This window comes from Myotis nattereri, assembly GCF_964212035.1.
Source record: "Myotis nattereri genome assembly, chromosome: 9".
NCBI lineage: Eukaryota > Metazoa > Chordata > Mammalia > Chiroptera > Vespertilionidae > Myotis > Myotis nattereri.
Genome location: NC_138084.1, coordinates 44,064,848 through 44,077,904, shown reverse-complemented (window position 1 = coordinate 44,077,904; position 13,057 = coordinate 44,064,848). Strand labels below are relative to the sequence as shown.

Here is a 13,057-nt window from a genome sequence, read left to right as displayed (position 1 = left end):
CATCACCCAAAAATTACCTTGATCATATCCATCACCTCCAAAAGTTTCCTTGCATCACTTAAAAAAATATATTTATTTATTAAATTGATTGGGGTGACATTGGTCAACATGAACATATATGTTATAAGATCTGTATTTGCACCATATGCCCACTACCCAAAGTCAAATCATCTCCTATCACCTTATTATTAGGGCCCTCCTTGCATCACTTTTGTGTGTATGTTAAGAACACTTAACACAAGATCTACTCTCTTAAACTTTTTATAAAATGTTTTTATTGATTTTAGAAAGAAAGAAAGGGAGAGGAAAAGAGAGAAACATTGGTGAGGAACATTGATCAGCTGCCTCCTGCATGCCGTCTAGTGGCGAATGAGCCCACAACCTGAGCATGTGCCCTGACCCAAAATAGAAACAGAGACCTCTTGGTACATGGACCGAAGCTCAACCAATTGAGCCACACCCGCCAGGGTACCCTCTTAATCTTTTAAGTACATAATATCTTACTGATAACTTCTCTTCCTCTCCTCTCCTCCCCTCCCCTCCCCTCCCCACTTCTCTCTCTCTCTCTCTCTCTCTCTCTCTCTGTCTCTCTGCCAAACACTATAGTTGAATGATCACAATTGGTCTATTAACTGTGTGATCTCATATAGTTATTCAACCTATCTGCACTAATTTCTTCATTGGTAAGAAAGTGATAGTATCTACATTACAGAGTTAATAATGTAGACACATTTAAATAACTTAAATAAATTGTTTATTCTTAATAAATGCTTATTTTACACTTAATGAAGCCTGGCAAATAGAAAGGGCACAAACAGTATCTATTATCAACAACAAAATGATGGCCACATGAGTTTGGGTTCTAAAGGAAAAACAGTTTACTCTTGGATTAAAGCTGTTAAAGTAAGTAGGAACAATATATTTTTGGCCAAAGTTGGTCAACTACTTGAGAAGACATATTAAGTATATGACAGAGCATGTATAAAAGCAGGGCCGTAAGAATTCTGCTTACAATACAAGATAGTAATTCCAAAACACTAGTCCTATATCAGATTCCTCAATAGAGCTTTATCAAAATGCTAGAGGCCCAGTGCACAAAATTTGTGCACAAGGGGAGAGGTTCCTCAGCCTGGCCTGTGCCCTCTTGCAATCCAGGACCCCTCGAGGGATGTCCAACTGTCGGTTTACAGGCCTAAACCAGCAATCGGACATCCCTCTTGCAATCTGGGATGCTGCATGCACCAGTGACTATATTTTTCATACAGGTGAAAGGCATCTTGCTGTTGTATGGGCAGCTATATTTTTTTGCCCTGATTATAAAAAGTAGTACATAACATGATCCTTCTGAGGCAGTAGTACCATTTCCCCCATCTTATAGATGGAAAAACTGAAGCAGAGAGAAGTAATTGGCTTTGTCACATAGTTATAAGTGTCAGAATCAGGGCTGACCACAAAATGTGCATGTCATCGCTGCATCATCCTGTTGTTTCAGTGTTAGAGTAGCCTTGCCAGATTTTAATTTTTAAATCTAAGAGACTGTTCCCAATATATAGGGTAGGGTTCCTAGGCCTGGCCAGAGATCAGGTCATTCCGCCATTCAGTTCATTTGCATATTAAGGTTTTATATAGATAGATAAATGCCCAGATTGCACTGGTAGAGGCACTAATTCAGTAGGGTGAAGTAGGGCCAAATCATCTTTATTTTAATCACTTGTCAGGTGATTTTGAAGAGTGACCAGATTTGAGAGCTACTGTATATACTACATTTATTTTTTACTTTAAGGTCTAGGATATAACTATTTTTTCTTTAAGACTCTTTTTCTGTCTTACTACAAAGCTGGACAAAGAATATGGGCAAGATATCTTAAGAACATTTCACAGGGCCTCTTATAGAGAACTACTTTCCAAGCATGGGTCCCCAATCGATATTCAGATTCTATTCAACAATGTCAACAAAAGAAAACTTTTCAAAAGCCAATACAAACTAAACTGTACCTGCAAGAATTTTCAAGTGCTTTATGTATGACCATCACATTAAATATACCAAGAAAGACGAATGTTTAAATAGATTAAATAGTAAGGAGAAACCAGATATAAGTAAAAAAGAATAGAGCATTTACTAATTATTGTCCAACAATCTCACCAGGAGAGTGGTAAAGGTATGCTACTCTTTATGATAGTAATGAAAGCTAGGTGATGTATAAACAATATTAGATTACTTACTTTGCCATTGTTTCTGCAGACAGATCTTCAGAATTCTTGACTTTTGTTTCACCTAAAAAAAAACAACCACTGTATTTTAAAAACAAAACTCTCAAGGATAGAAATTATAAATGCAAGAGTATTCTCTTTAAAAAATCTCACCTTTGGACAACGAAATGAAGACTTTATACTTATATAAGGTGGACTTAGCAAAATTTTGTGTTGCATGCACATCTTTATAGTTATATACCCTAAGGATGATAATTACAGTAGTCTAAAAGTGAGTTATTCACATTCCTTATATATTACCAGCATCCAAATCTGGTTACATTAAAGGACATTTTCTTAGCTAAGCAACAACAAATATGTGTGTGTGTGTGTGTGTGTGTGTGTACTTGTAAAATATTTATAAAAACTGCAAGCTAGAACTTCCCTCAAAATGCCCAAATGGAAAGACCAGGTTATTTGACGGCCACACAGAAATTTGTAATATTTAACACTATTCAAAGGGCTTGGCAAATATGCCATTCAGTCAAAACTAATTAAGAATTTCACTCGCCCTGGCTGATGTGCTTAGTGGTTGGAGCATCAGGCCATGTACCAAAGGGTCAGAGGTTCGATTCCCGGTCAAGGGTTGCAGGTTTGATCCCTGCCCCAGTCAGGTTGCATGTGGGAGGCAACCAATCGATGTGTCTCTCTCACATCAGTATTTCTCTCCCTCTCATTTCCCCTCCCTTCCTCCCTTCCTGTCTCTAAAAATCAATGGGGAAAAAACAAGTGAGGATTAACAAAAAAATAATTTAAAAAAAGAAAAAGAACTTCACTCACCATGACCTCGCAGATCCAAAGCTACAATCCTACATTGAACCCTGCTAATGATCGCTGCCTAGGAGGAAAAGGAAATGTAGTAAGATACATCTGGGTTAGCAAAATTTTCCCATTACCAATAACTTTGTTGAATGACCTGCCATCAGAATTTGAGGATCTCAGGACAACTGAAATAAAACTTTCCAATTTTAAGCAAAAATTTTTAAATGACAATTTTCTGCTTTTTTGGTGCATATGATGGTTTCATCCCAACTTCAAAATATAACTTTCTCTACTTGAATCCCTTCATAAACCTTAACTCTTCCTAGCTTTTCATGAAACACAGAGTGAGCATCTCTAAGCAATGATCCTCTGTATTCTATTAACTGTGATTTTCATCCATATTCCTTGGTTATCTTTTCCCTACTTCGGAAGGGAGATTCCCTAGATAAGGACCATGAGTCAGTTAATATCTTGGTTCAGGATATCACACAAAGTAACATTCAGATCATGGAATAATCCTGAAAGCAGTACAAGTCATAAAACCTGCCAAAGATTCACTTTGAATGCAGGAGTACACACAAACTTGTATTGCAGTTAAATAAAAATATATATTGAAAAGAACATATATGCATAGCCCATGGACATAAACAGTGCAGTGAAAGCTATAGGAGAGGGGGCAGGGACTGGGTGGAGGTGGGCAAAGAGGGGGAAATGGAGGACATCTGTAATAGTGTCTACAATTAAAAAAAAAAAAAAGAAATCATAATATCCTAGGGAATTACAATTTTAGAGGTTTAGATACTGTAAACTCATCTAAAACTGAATGCCTGAGTAAAGCACTTTATCAAGAACTGCACATCTTTTGTTTATTCTCACAACCACTCTATTAACTAGATGGTATTATATCCATTTCACAGATTAAGAAACTAGAGCTTGGTAGATTAGCTGTTTTGAGATTTAAACCTCAGTCTGTTTGAAATGAAAGCTTCTTAAAATTTTTGCTGTTATTATTTGTATACATGTGCCGTCTCCATTTTTCCTATCTTTAGGATATATTCACAATTAAGTAGTCCCATTTGACTTAAATAATCATATGAACAAGAGGATAGCATGTATATTTAATTCTCCATTGTATCCATAGCACCTAGCATAATGTCTTGTACAAAGCAGGGGTTTACCAAGCATTTGCTGATTTGGCTAATCTTATAAAAGAGTGAACTCTTATTTTCCTATTTGAGTAACCCATCACAATACCTGAGATATAGAATATACCTAGTAAATATTTGCTAACATAAATTGAATTAACTGAAAGAAGCAAAAGAAATCAGCAGACACTGCAGATTCAATTCTTGGCTTTAATCAATTCACACTTGTTTGGTCCCAGATCCCTTAGCAGTGGTTCTCAACCTTCCTAATGCCGCGACCATTTAATACAGTTCCTCATGTTGTGGTGACCCCCAACCATAAAATTATTTTCGTTGCTACTTCATAACTGTAATTTTGTACTGTTATGAATCGTAATGTAAATATCTGATATGCAGGATGTATTTAGGTGACCCCTGTGAAAGGGTCGTTCGGCCCCTAAAAGGGTCATGACCCACAGGTTGAGAACCGCTGCCTTAGAGGTACCAAAACTGAAAACAACTGGAGGCTGGCAAAATGTAGCCTGCTGAGGCTGCATGTATCAGTGAGCTCCAACTGCTCCTCTGCTCTCTCAGCCAAACTTCAATTTCTGCTTAGTTTTGGATTTTCCCACAGCAATTATGCCAGTCTGTTATACCCATTACTAATGGAGAAGTCTACAGAAGCCCTAAGTATTGTATTATCCACTACATATGATAAACTTGATTACAACAACTATAGTAATAACTAATTTATTGAATATAAACAAGGGATACATAATTCTGAAAAATTAATTTTCTAGAAACCTAAAGCTTACCCTTTAAAACACCATAATTCCCCTCTTAGTTATCATCCTTTAATAAATAATGATCACACACACACGTATGCCTTTGTGTTTTTGTTTTTGTTTTTCCTGTTACAAAAGCCAAAGTAGAAATGCTTTCTCTTGACAGTTAATAGAACTTGTTCAGGTGAATCTCTGGGGTCCCCCCCAAAAAACCCACAAAACATTTAATGTAAAAGGGTTTCTACTCAGGTCCAGAAATTTTACAGAATGATAGATAAGGAACATTAGGATATATTCACAATTAAATCCTACAACATGCACTATGCTGGAACACTACCAAGATGATGCTCCCCTTCCTCTGTAGAGGTCCTTGTCTGCTTTGAAATAGTCCCAATCTTTAGAAGTTCTGCCTTATGTGTCTCAAAAATATGCCTCTATGGTTTCTGCCCTGAGTCTGTACTCTTAGGCAGTGCAGAACTGGTCTTCAGAGAAACATGACACTGGAGGCAGACAGAGGTAGGTTTAAGTTCTGGTGCAGTGAATGGCTGTTATTTCTCTAAATTTTAACGTTCTCATCTGCCTACCCTCACAGAAATATAAAAAGAATTAAATGGGAACATGTAGGTAAGCACTTATCACAGTACCCGGTACATAATAAATGTTTAAAAGTTGTGGCTGATTTTTAAAAAAATTAATATTATAGTTGAAAGCAAATATTATGCCTCCCATGACTTTGCTTTTCTTAGGCCAAAAATTCAGCTGAATGCTACAGTTTCTAATCCTGGCTGGGCAAGTTTGTTTGCCAATCTCCTCTTAACTTGTGGGATAGAGAACTGAATACAATCTTTGAATTCATCTTTGGAAATTAATGTAAACTTTTTCCTTTAAAAACAGTGTACATTAAAGAAAAAAACAATCGTTAAGTTATAAAATAAAAAACATACACTGAAAGAAAACCTAGAAAATATAAAAACAGAAAGAAAGCTTTTCCCATACTGTCCAGAATTATTTTAAAAGGTTGTATAATATTTTGTCTTATAGGTACATACAGTTTATTTAACCATTTACTTATTGTTGGACATTGGGATTGTTAATTTTAGACAAATAGCTTTTCCCATTTTTGGTATTTTTCCTTATAAGTACAATTTCTGTGTTAACTGGTATAAATATTTGCTGATTCATCACTGTAAATTACTTTCCAATAAAGCTCTATTTACAGTGCCACCAGCAATGTTTGAAACTTTCGTTTTCTAAGTATCTTTGCCAACAGAGGATTTTTAAAAAATATATATTAATTTGATATTTAAAACAATGATACCTTTTATGAATCATATTTAATTACTAGTGAGGATAAACATTCTGTTTGTTCTCCATGAACTATTTCTTCCTGTCCTTTGGCCTCATGTCTCCTGGAGTTTGTAATTTTTCTAACACGTTATACAACTTGTTTATGTATCAGTTATATGTAAATAACTTACTGACATTTGATAAAGCCTTTAGGAAAATTACATACTTTTCTGCTTTCTTGAATAAGAGACAATGAACAAAATTTAATCTTTTAATTGTTAGGAGTTGGTATTAACTTATTCAAGGAAGAACTACTGAGCATCAACTCCATGCTAGGCTCTGTGTGCTAGACCTATAGGGTGAATAAGGCACAGATCTGCTCTCAAGGTTCTCATGATCTAGCATCATCACAGTTGTTCATCTCTTCCTTTGGCTGCCAATATACTTGTCCTCCTGCTATGCAAAGGCCTTTTTGCTTCTATTTTATTGCCTTTTTTACCAAATATCATCTGGGCAAAGATCTCAGGGAAAATCTGCCTCTCAGGATGATGAAACACTTGAGCTTATTCCTGCTATTCGCCACAGCTGCCTTCTGGATTCACAGACACAATTCAAAGCACAATCTCATATCAACGCATTCAGTGGGCTGGTACTCTGCAGGAATAACAACAAAAAAAAGGACAGGCAAATTTAACCAGCCAAGTCCAAGCTATTATTAAGTCAATTGAGTGGTAGAGAATTCTCTTGGTTACACAAGTAAACCAGGTAAGCAACTGGGACACGTGATTTATCTACAAAAGGAGTTTCACAAAGTGTGAGAATCAGTAGACACTTCAGATTCAATTGTTTCAGAAAAAAGGAATCAAGTGGTCAAATACATTTAGGAGACATTGTTGAAATTTAATAGACTTCGAAAAACATCCTAAAGGCTTTAATAAAATACTGATATGCAGGATGAATTTCCAAGAGAGAATAAGAAAAGGATATCATATGTAATATTGCTCAAACTCATTTAATCACAAAATCCCTATTTCATTAATTTCTCATGGAATTTGTAATCTGTAGAATATATCTTGGTAAAAGAGATATCTTCTACAATAATAACAAATACAATAATATCAGCAGCTATTTATCAATCACCTCCTCTATGCTAGGCACTTTCCATGTTATTTCATTGTTCCAATCAATGGATAAAAATATTTAATATCAATACATGCCAACAAATAGCTTATTATAGTATTTGTACAAGGCTTTATAATCTACAAAGTTTTTATATTCATTATTTCAAATAATCTTCAAAGAAGCCTTGAAGTCTAAAGAGACTGTATTTAGAGAATAAAGGCTTATGTGGCTTGCTCAAGGGCTAAAATGACTTTCACGAGGATGTATTACGAGTACTGGTAAAACTGGAGCTAGAAATCACATCTTCTGAACTCCACTTCATTGTTCCTTCTTTTAGTGTCAAAAGCAATAGCTGTTTTGTGGGAAGTATGTTCTCTAGCCCTACCTGGATCCCTCATCTCTAAGGATTCTGAATGCTCAAAGAGGTAATGTTACCTCTGATTTTCCACCAAACTATAAAAGAGTTGCTCAAAGTTCAAAGAATACAGTGAAGCCACCTCTAGCCTACATATATAATTCTTATAAATTTTATAAAACCTTGTAACCCATTAAGAACTATCCTTGGTTTTCCTATCCACAGGCTACTTTTTGCCAAATTTCTTATGAGGCAGTCTGGAGTCACTATCCCTAGCAAGTTTCAGTACAGTTATCTGAATGTGACATGACAATTAACACAGTGCCTCTTTCCTTACAAGTCTTCAACATGTTAGCTGCCCCGTGACAGTGTATTAGCTTAGAGCAGAGCCAGGCAAGTCATGGTACATGAGCCACTTCTGGGAGCTCTGACTTTGGTTCAGGGCAACTGGAGTATTTTTTATTACTATAGCTGCTACATTAGGAAAATGATGCTATTATTTGTTCATTTCAGAAAAACATCCCTGAGCATACAATATGTGATAGGTAAAAATAAACTATGATCTTTACCTCTAAAAAAGCTTACAATTGGCCTAGCCCCTGGTCGGCAAACTACGGCTTGCGAGCCACATGCGGCTCTTTGGCCTCTTGAGTGTGGCTCTTCCTAAGCCTTAGGAGTACCCTAATTAAGTTAATAACAATGTACCTACCTATATAGTTAAAGTTCAAAAAATTTGGCTCTCAAAAGAAATTTCAATCGTTGTACTGTTGATATTGGGCTCTGTTGACTGATGAGTTTGCCGACCACTGCCCTAGTCAGTTTTTCTAAGTGGCTAGAGTGTGGGCCTGCAAACTGAAGGGTCGCAGGTTCGATTCCAGTCAAGGGCATGTACCTTGGTTGCAGGCACATCCCCAGTAGGGGGTGTGCAGGAGGCAACTGATCGATGCTTCTCTCTCATCGATGTTTCTAACTCTCTTTCCCTCTCGCTTCCTCTCTGTAAAAAATCAATAAAAAAATATATTTTTAAAACCAGGTGATATTTGGCCTACCATAATAAATACATAATCTCTCTCTCCTCCCCTCCCCTTCTTCCCTCCCTTCCACTTTCTAAGAAAAGTCAATGGAAAATATATCCTCTAGTGAGGACTAACAAAACAAAACGAAACAAAAAAACTTACTATCTAGTAGAGGAATGTAAATGTCTAAAGCTATGCTACTAAGAACCTGAAATGTGGCTAGTCCAAATTGAAATGTGCTATAAGTATAAAAGACACACTGGATATCAAAGACAGTATAAAAAATAATGTGAAATATCTCAACAGTAACTTTTAGACTGATTACCTGTGGGAATGATAAGATTTTGGGTACAATGGATTAAGTAAAACATGTTAAAATTAATTTCACCTGTTTCTTTTTAGCTATTTAATATCCCTACTCTGAAATTTAAAATTACATATATGGCTGGCATTGTATCTTTATTGGACAACACAGGTCTAGACACATGAAAGAGCCTGGCACTTATGGGCAAATCATACAGCTATATCCTAAAGCAAGAGATAGGAAGTAGCAAACAAAGCAGGGGACAAATCATTTAATAACAGTTGAATAAGTACCTATGTGTCAAGAATTGTTTCAGGCATTTGGGAAACAAGAAAGAGTAAGACATTACCCTGTTCTCAAGGAATTCATATTCTAAAAGAAGAGACCAGATGGTGATTTTATACTTAATCCCAATAATCCTGCCAGAAACAAAATGATTATTCGGAAGCCTCTTCAGCTCCACACTCGTCTGGCTCTGGGTACCTAGTGCTGCATCCCCAACTGCTCCCATTTTCTGTCCCTCAGACTCCCTAGTGGTAAACAGAGGACGTGCGTATATCTGCTTGATACACATAAGATATGACAATTTTACTTTATATAGGAATATTGCCAGTATCTTCCTTAGCAGTATCTCTCTTTACACATGGACCACCCCACCCCAGAGTCAAGGATATTAGGAAGACCCACAACTAACAGCATTCACACAGATACACATCCTCTATTCTAAACCAGGTTATTATCAACAAATATTGCTTACTTCCTAATAGCTCACAGGTACCATTAAGTGCAAAGCATCATTTGTAAAAAAGAAGGATTATTTCCCAAATACTTATGGGACATCTCTATGTATAAAGTACAATAGGCTCTATGAGGGAGATAAATAAAAGATAGACATTATCTCTATTTAAAGCACCTCAATAGAATATGTCTGCTTCTCCATTACTTAGATCACGGAAATACAGACCCCCACTTTTGACAAGACACAAATTCCATCCCCCTCATCCCAATAAAATATCTGTAAAACATTTTACAAACCGTTTGAAGAAATCATGCACTGAAGCTCACCCCAGTTAAGAACCTTTACCTTAAAGAACAAGTGATATTTGGCCTACCATAATAAATACAGAATCAACTCACATCCATAACCTTCTTATAATCAAGCCAAAGAGTGAGCACAAAAGGAATAGTTAGGCTAGTCAAATTCATCCAAAAGTAAACAATAATTGCATTTATATCAACTTCTACTATCAACTACTTACCGTGAACACAGCCCAGGAAAGGGCGGAATGGCCTCCTCCATGCAAAAGGAGTAGGACTGGACCCTCTGAACCACTCTTATAAACTCGAAAAGAGTATGAATAGTTAAAGATAACATATCTAAACTTTGTTCATTGAAGTTTTTGATTAGTCATAATAATACTGATTAGAAAACTAACTTATGCAGCATGAAGTTACATGCAAAGTTGCAGACTTCTAAACTTAAGAGATACTTCAATATAAGTTTCTGGCTTTGAAATATGAGACCAGTATGACTATTTTATCAATGGGGGAAAAAATGCTTTCCTTTGCACGAATGAGAACATACCCCTGGTTTCTAGACACTAAAAACCAGTTCAACTCACTTCACTCATGAAACTTTACCCTGGGCCCTTAGGAAATATACCAGTTTCAGAAATTTAATTCTTAATCCCTTCCCCATGCATTAGACAATTATAGCCACATAAAATACTGGCATTGACTTATAGGTAATATTCCATGCCACACACAAAAACAGGTGGAGAATAAAAATGAAATAAACAACAGTAATAAAGAACATTTTAGGAACTACTAAATAAGTCTTCTACTTAAACAACATTATAAGCTTACTAAAGAATAAGCCATTTTGCAAAGGATATATCCTTGCCAGTTTCATTCTCTACTTCTACATCTTCCATGGACTCAAAGTACTGACTCCAAGAAACAGGGGAAAAATCCCGTTTTCTTCCAGGGCTATGGAAATAAAAAGAGGAAGAGAGATTTCAAGTAAAAAATTGTTATGCATTAAATGATTAAAATCTTTTTTTTAAAAATATATCTTTATTGATTTCAGAGAGGAAGGGAGAGGGAAAGAGAGAAACATCAATGATGAGAGAGAATCATTGATTGGCTGCCTCCTGCATGTCCCCTAATGGGGATTGAGCCCACAACCCAGGCATGTGCCCTTGACCAGAATCGAACCTGAGACCCTTCAGTCCACAGGCTGACGCTCTATCCACCGAGCCAAACCAGCTAGGGCAATGATTAAAATCTTGATCAAACAAATGCTAAATGAAAATCTGAAAAGAAAATAGCAAGGGTATTTTTTCCTTAAAGATATGAAGAGTTTTCATACACAAAGTATTACACTTAAAATTCAAATATGTTTATCTTAAAATTCAAATATATTTTAAGAGTAAAAAAAATTTAGGATTTGAGGAAATTAATTAGTATATTTTAATCACAAATGTATTCCGTGTATACATATACCACAAAACCCAGTAGCTCTTTCTCCTATTCTTGGCTATAGGCTCATTCTTATCCTCTTAACCTGCTACAATAATTGTTTTGGTCACTTATGCTTCTATGATCATACCTTTAATCCCTCACATAATTTCACATTTATTATTTCCCAGCCAGTAAATATTCAACCCTTCATAGAAGGCAATATCAATACCTTGAATTTTTAAGAATTTATCCAAATACAGTGGGGCCTTGACTTACGAGTTTAATTCGTTCCGAGACCGAGCTCATTAAGGAGCTCGTTAACTCAAATTACTCTATCAACTCAATGCAAAAAATCGGTGGAGAGACAGCTGATATCTCAAAAAACTCGTTAGTCGAGACACTCGTAAGTCAAGGCCCCACTGTATACGCTCACAAAGAAGTGAAATAACTTATCTATTCAAGGTAGCATCATTTGTAATAGAGAAAACAACCTAAATATCCATTAACAGGTGAGTGATTAAAATAAATTATAAATAAATAACATTTGTTAAAAGAAGGAAATATTTATATACTGATAAGATTCTTTATATATGGGGAAGATACACTGTTATGTAAATAAACAAACATGATGCACATACTACCAATTGGGTAAAAATGGGAAATATGTATAAACTAGAGGCCTGATGCATGAAATTCGTGCAACAGTAGGTCTTCCTTCCCCCGGCAGCTGGCACTGGCTTCCCTCTGGCACCCAGGACCTGGGCTTCCCTCACAGCCCCAGCTTCATCCTGAAGGTTATCTGGTCTAATTAGCATATTATGCTTTTATAATTATAGATATGATTGCTTATATATGTTTAGTATATTTCTGGAAGAACAGTGATATAACATTGTTGGTATCCTAGGAGATAAGAAGGACAATCTTCAATATATATCCCTTTCTATCTTTTGATTTTTGAACCATGTATTATTAAAAATTGTAAGATTATTTTAAAACAAAAACAACCAATAAATGTCTATTTACAACCTGTCTTCAATCTTTGATGGGACACACGAAAGACATCCTAAGCCTTCCCCTATTTCAGTGATGGCGAACCTATGACACGCGTGTCAGAGGTGACACGCGAACTCATTTTTTTTGGTTGATTTTTCTTTGTTAAATGGCATTTAAATATATAAAATAAATATCAAAAATATAAGTCTTTGTTTTACTATGGTTGCAAATATCAAGAAATTTCTATATGTGACACGGCACCAGAGTTAAGTTAGGGTTTTTCAAAATGCTGACACGCTGAGCTCAAAAGGTTCGCCATCACTGCCCTATTTCCACACCTTCTTCCCAATAATGAAGGAAATTCAGAATTATATTGAAGCATCCATCTTATATAAAAACTGTTGTTTGAAATTTTAACCCTGCTATTTCTGACTTCTGTAAATGCTTGCTGGCTTAAATAATAAGGAAAATAAGACTACTCCCATTTCAGAGAGGTCATTAAAGCTTCCCCAGACAAAGTTATCAGTGCTGGCACCAGGCCAAGCCTCTGGTTGAGGTCTCAAAGCCCCAATACATAGGGCCCTTTAAGAACTTGC

General features: G+C 36.0%; 1 protein-coding gene across 6 annotated transcripts in view; it reads right to left on the bottom strand.

Moving 5' to 3' along the window:
• PPME1 (protein phosphatase methylesterase 1) overlaps nucleotides 1-13,057 on the bottom strand; it is a 93,549-nt gene that overhangs the window by 60,209 nt on the left and 20,283 nt on the right. For all 6 annotated transcript variants that reach the window (XM_081098726.1, XM_081098725.1, XM_081098723.1 and 3 more), the window contains exons 2-5: nucleotides 10,901-10,994; nucleotides 10,265-10,357; nucleotides 3,031-3,088; nucleotides 2,224-2,275 (exon numbers count right to left, since the gene is read on the bottom strand). In XM_081098726.1, coding sequence (XP_080954852.1) covers nucleotides 2,224-2,275; nucleotides 3,031-3,088; nucleotides 10,265-10,357; nucleotides 10,901-10,994 — 297 coding nt within the window. The remainder of the gene's footprint in view (nucleotides 1-2,223; nucleotides 2,276-3,030; nucleotides 3,089-10,264; nucleotides 10,358-10,900; nucleotides 10,995-13,057) is intronic.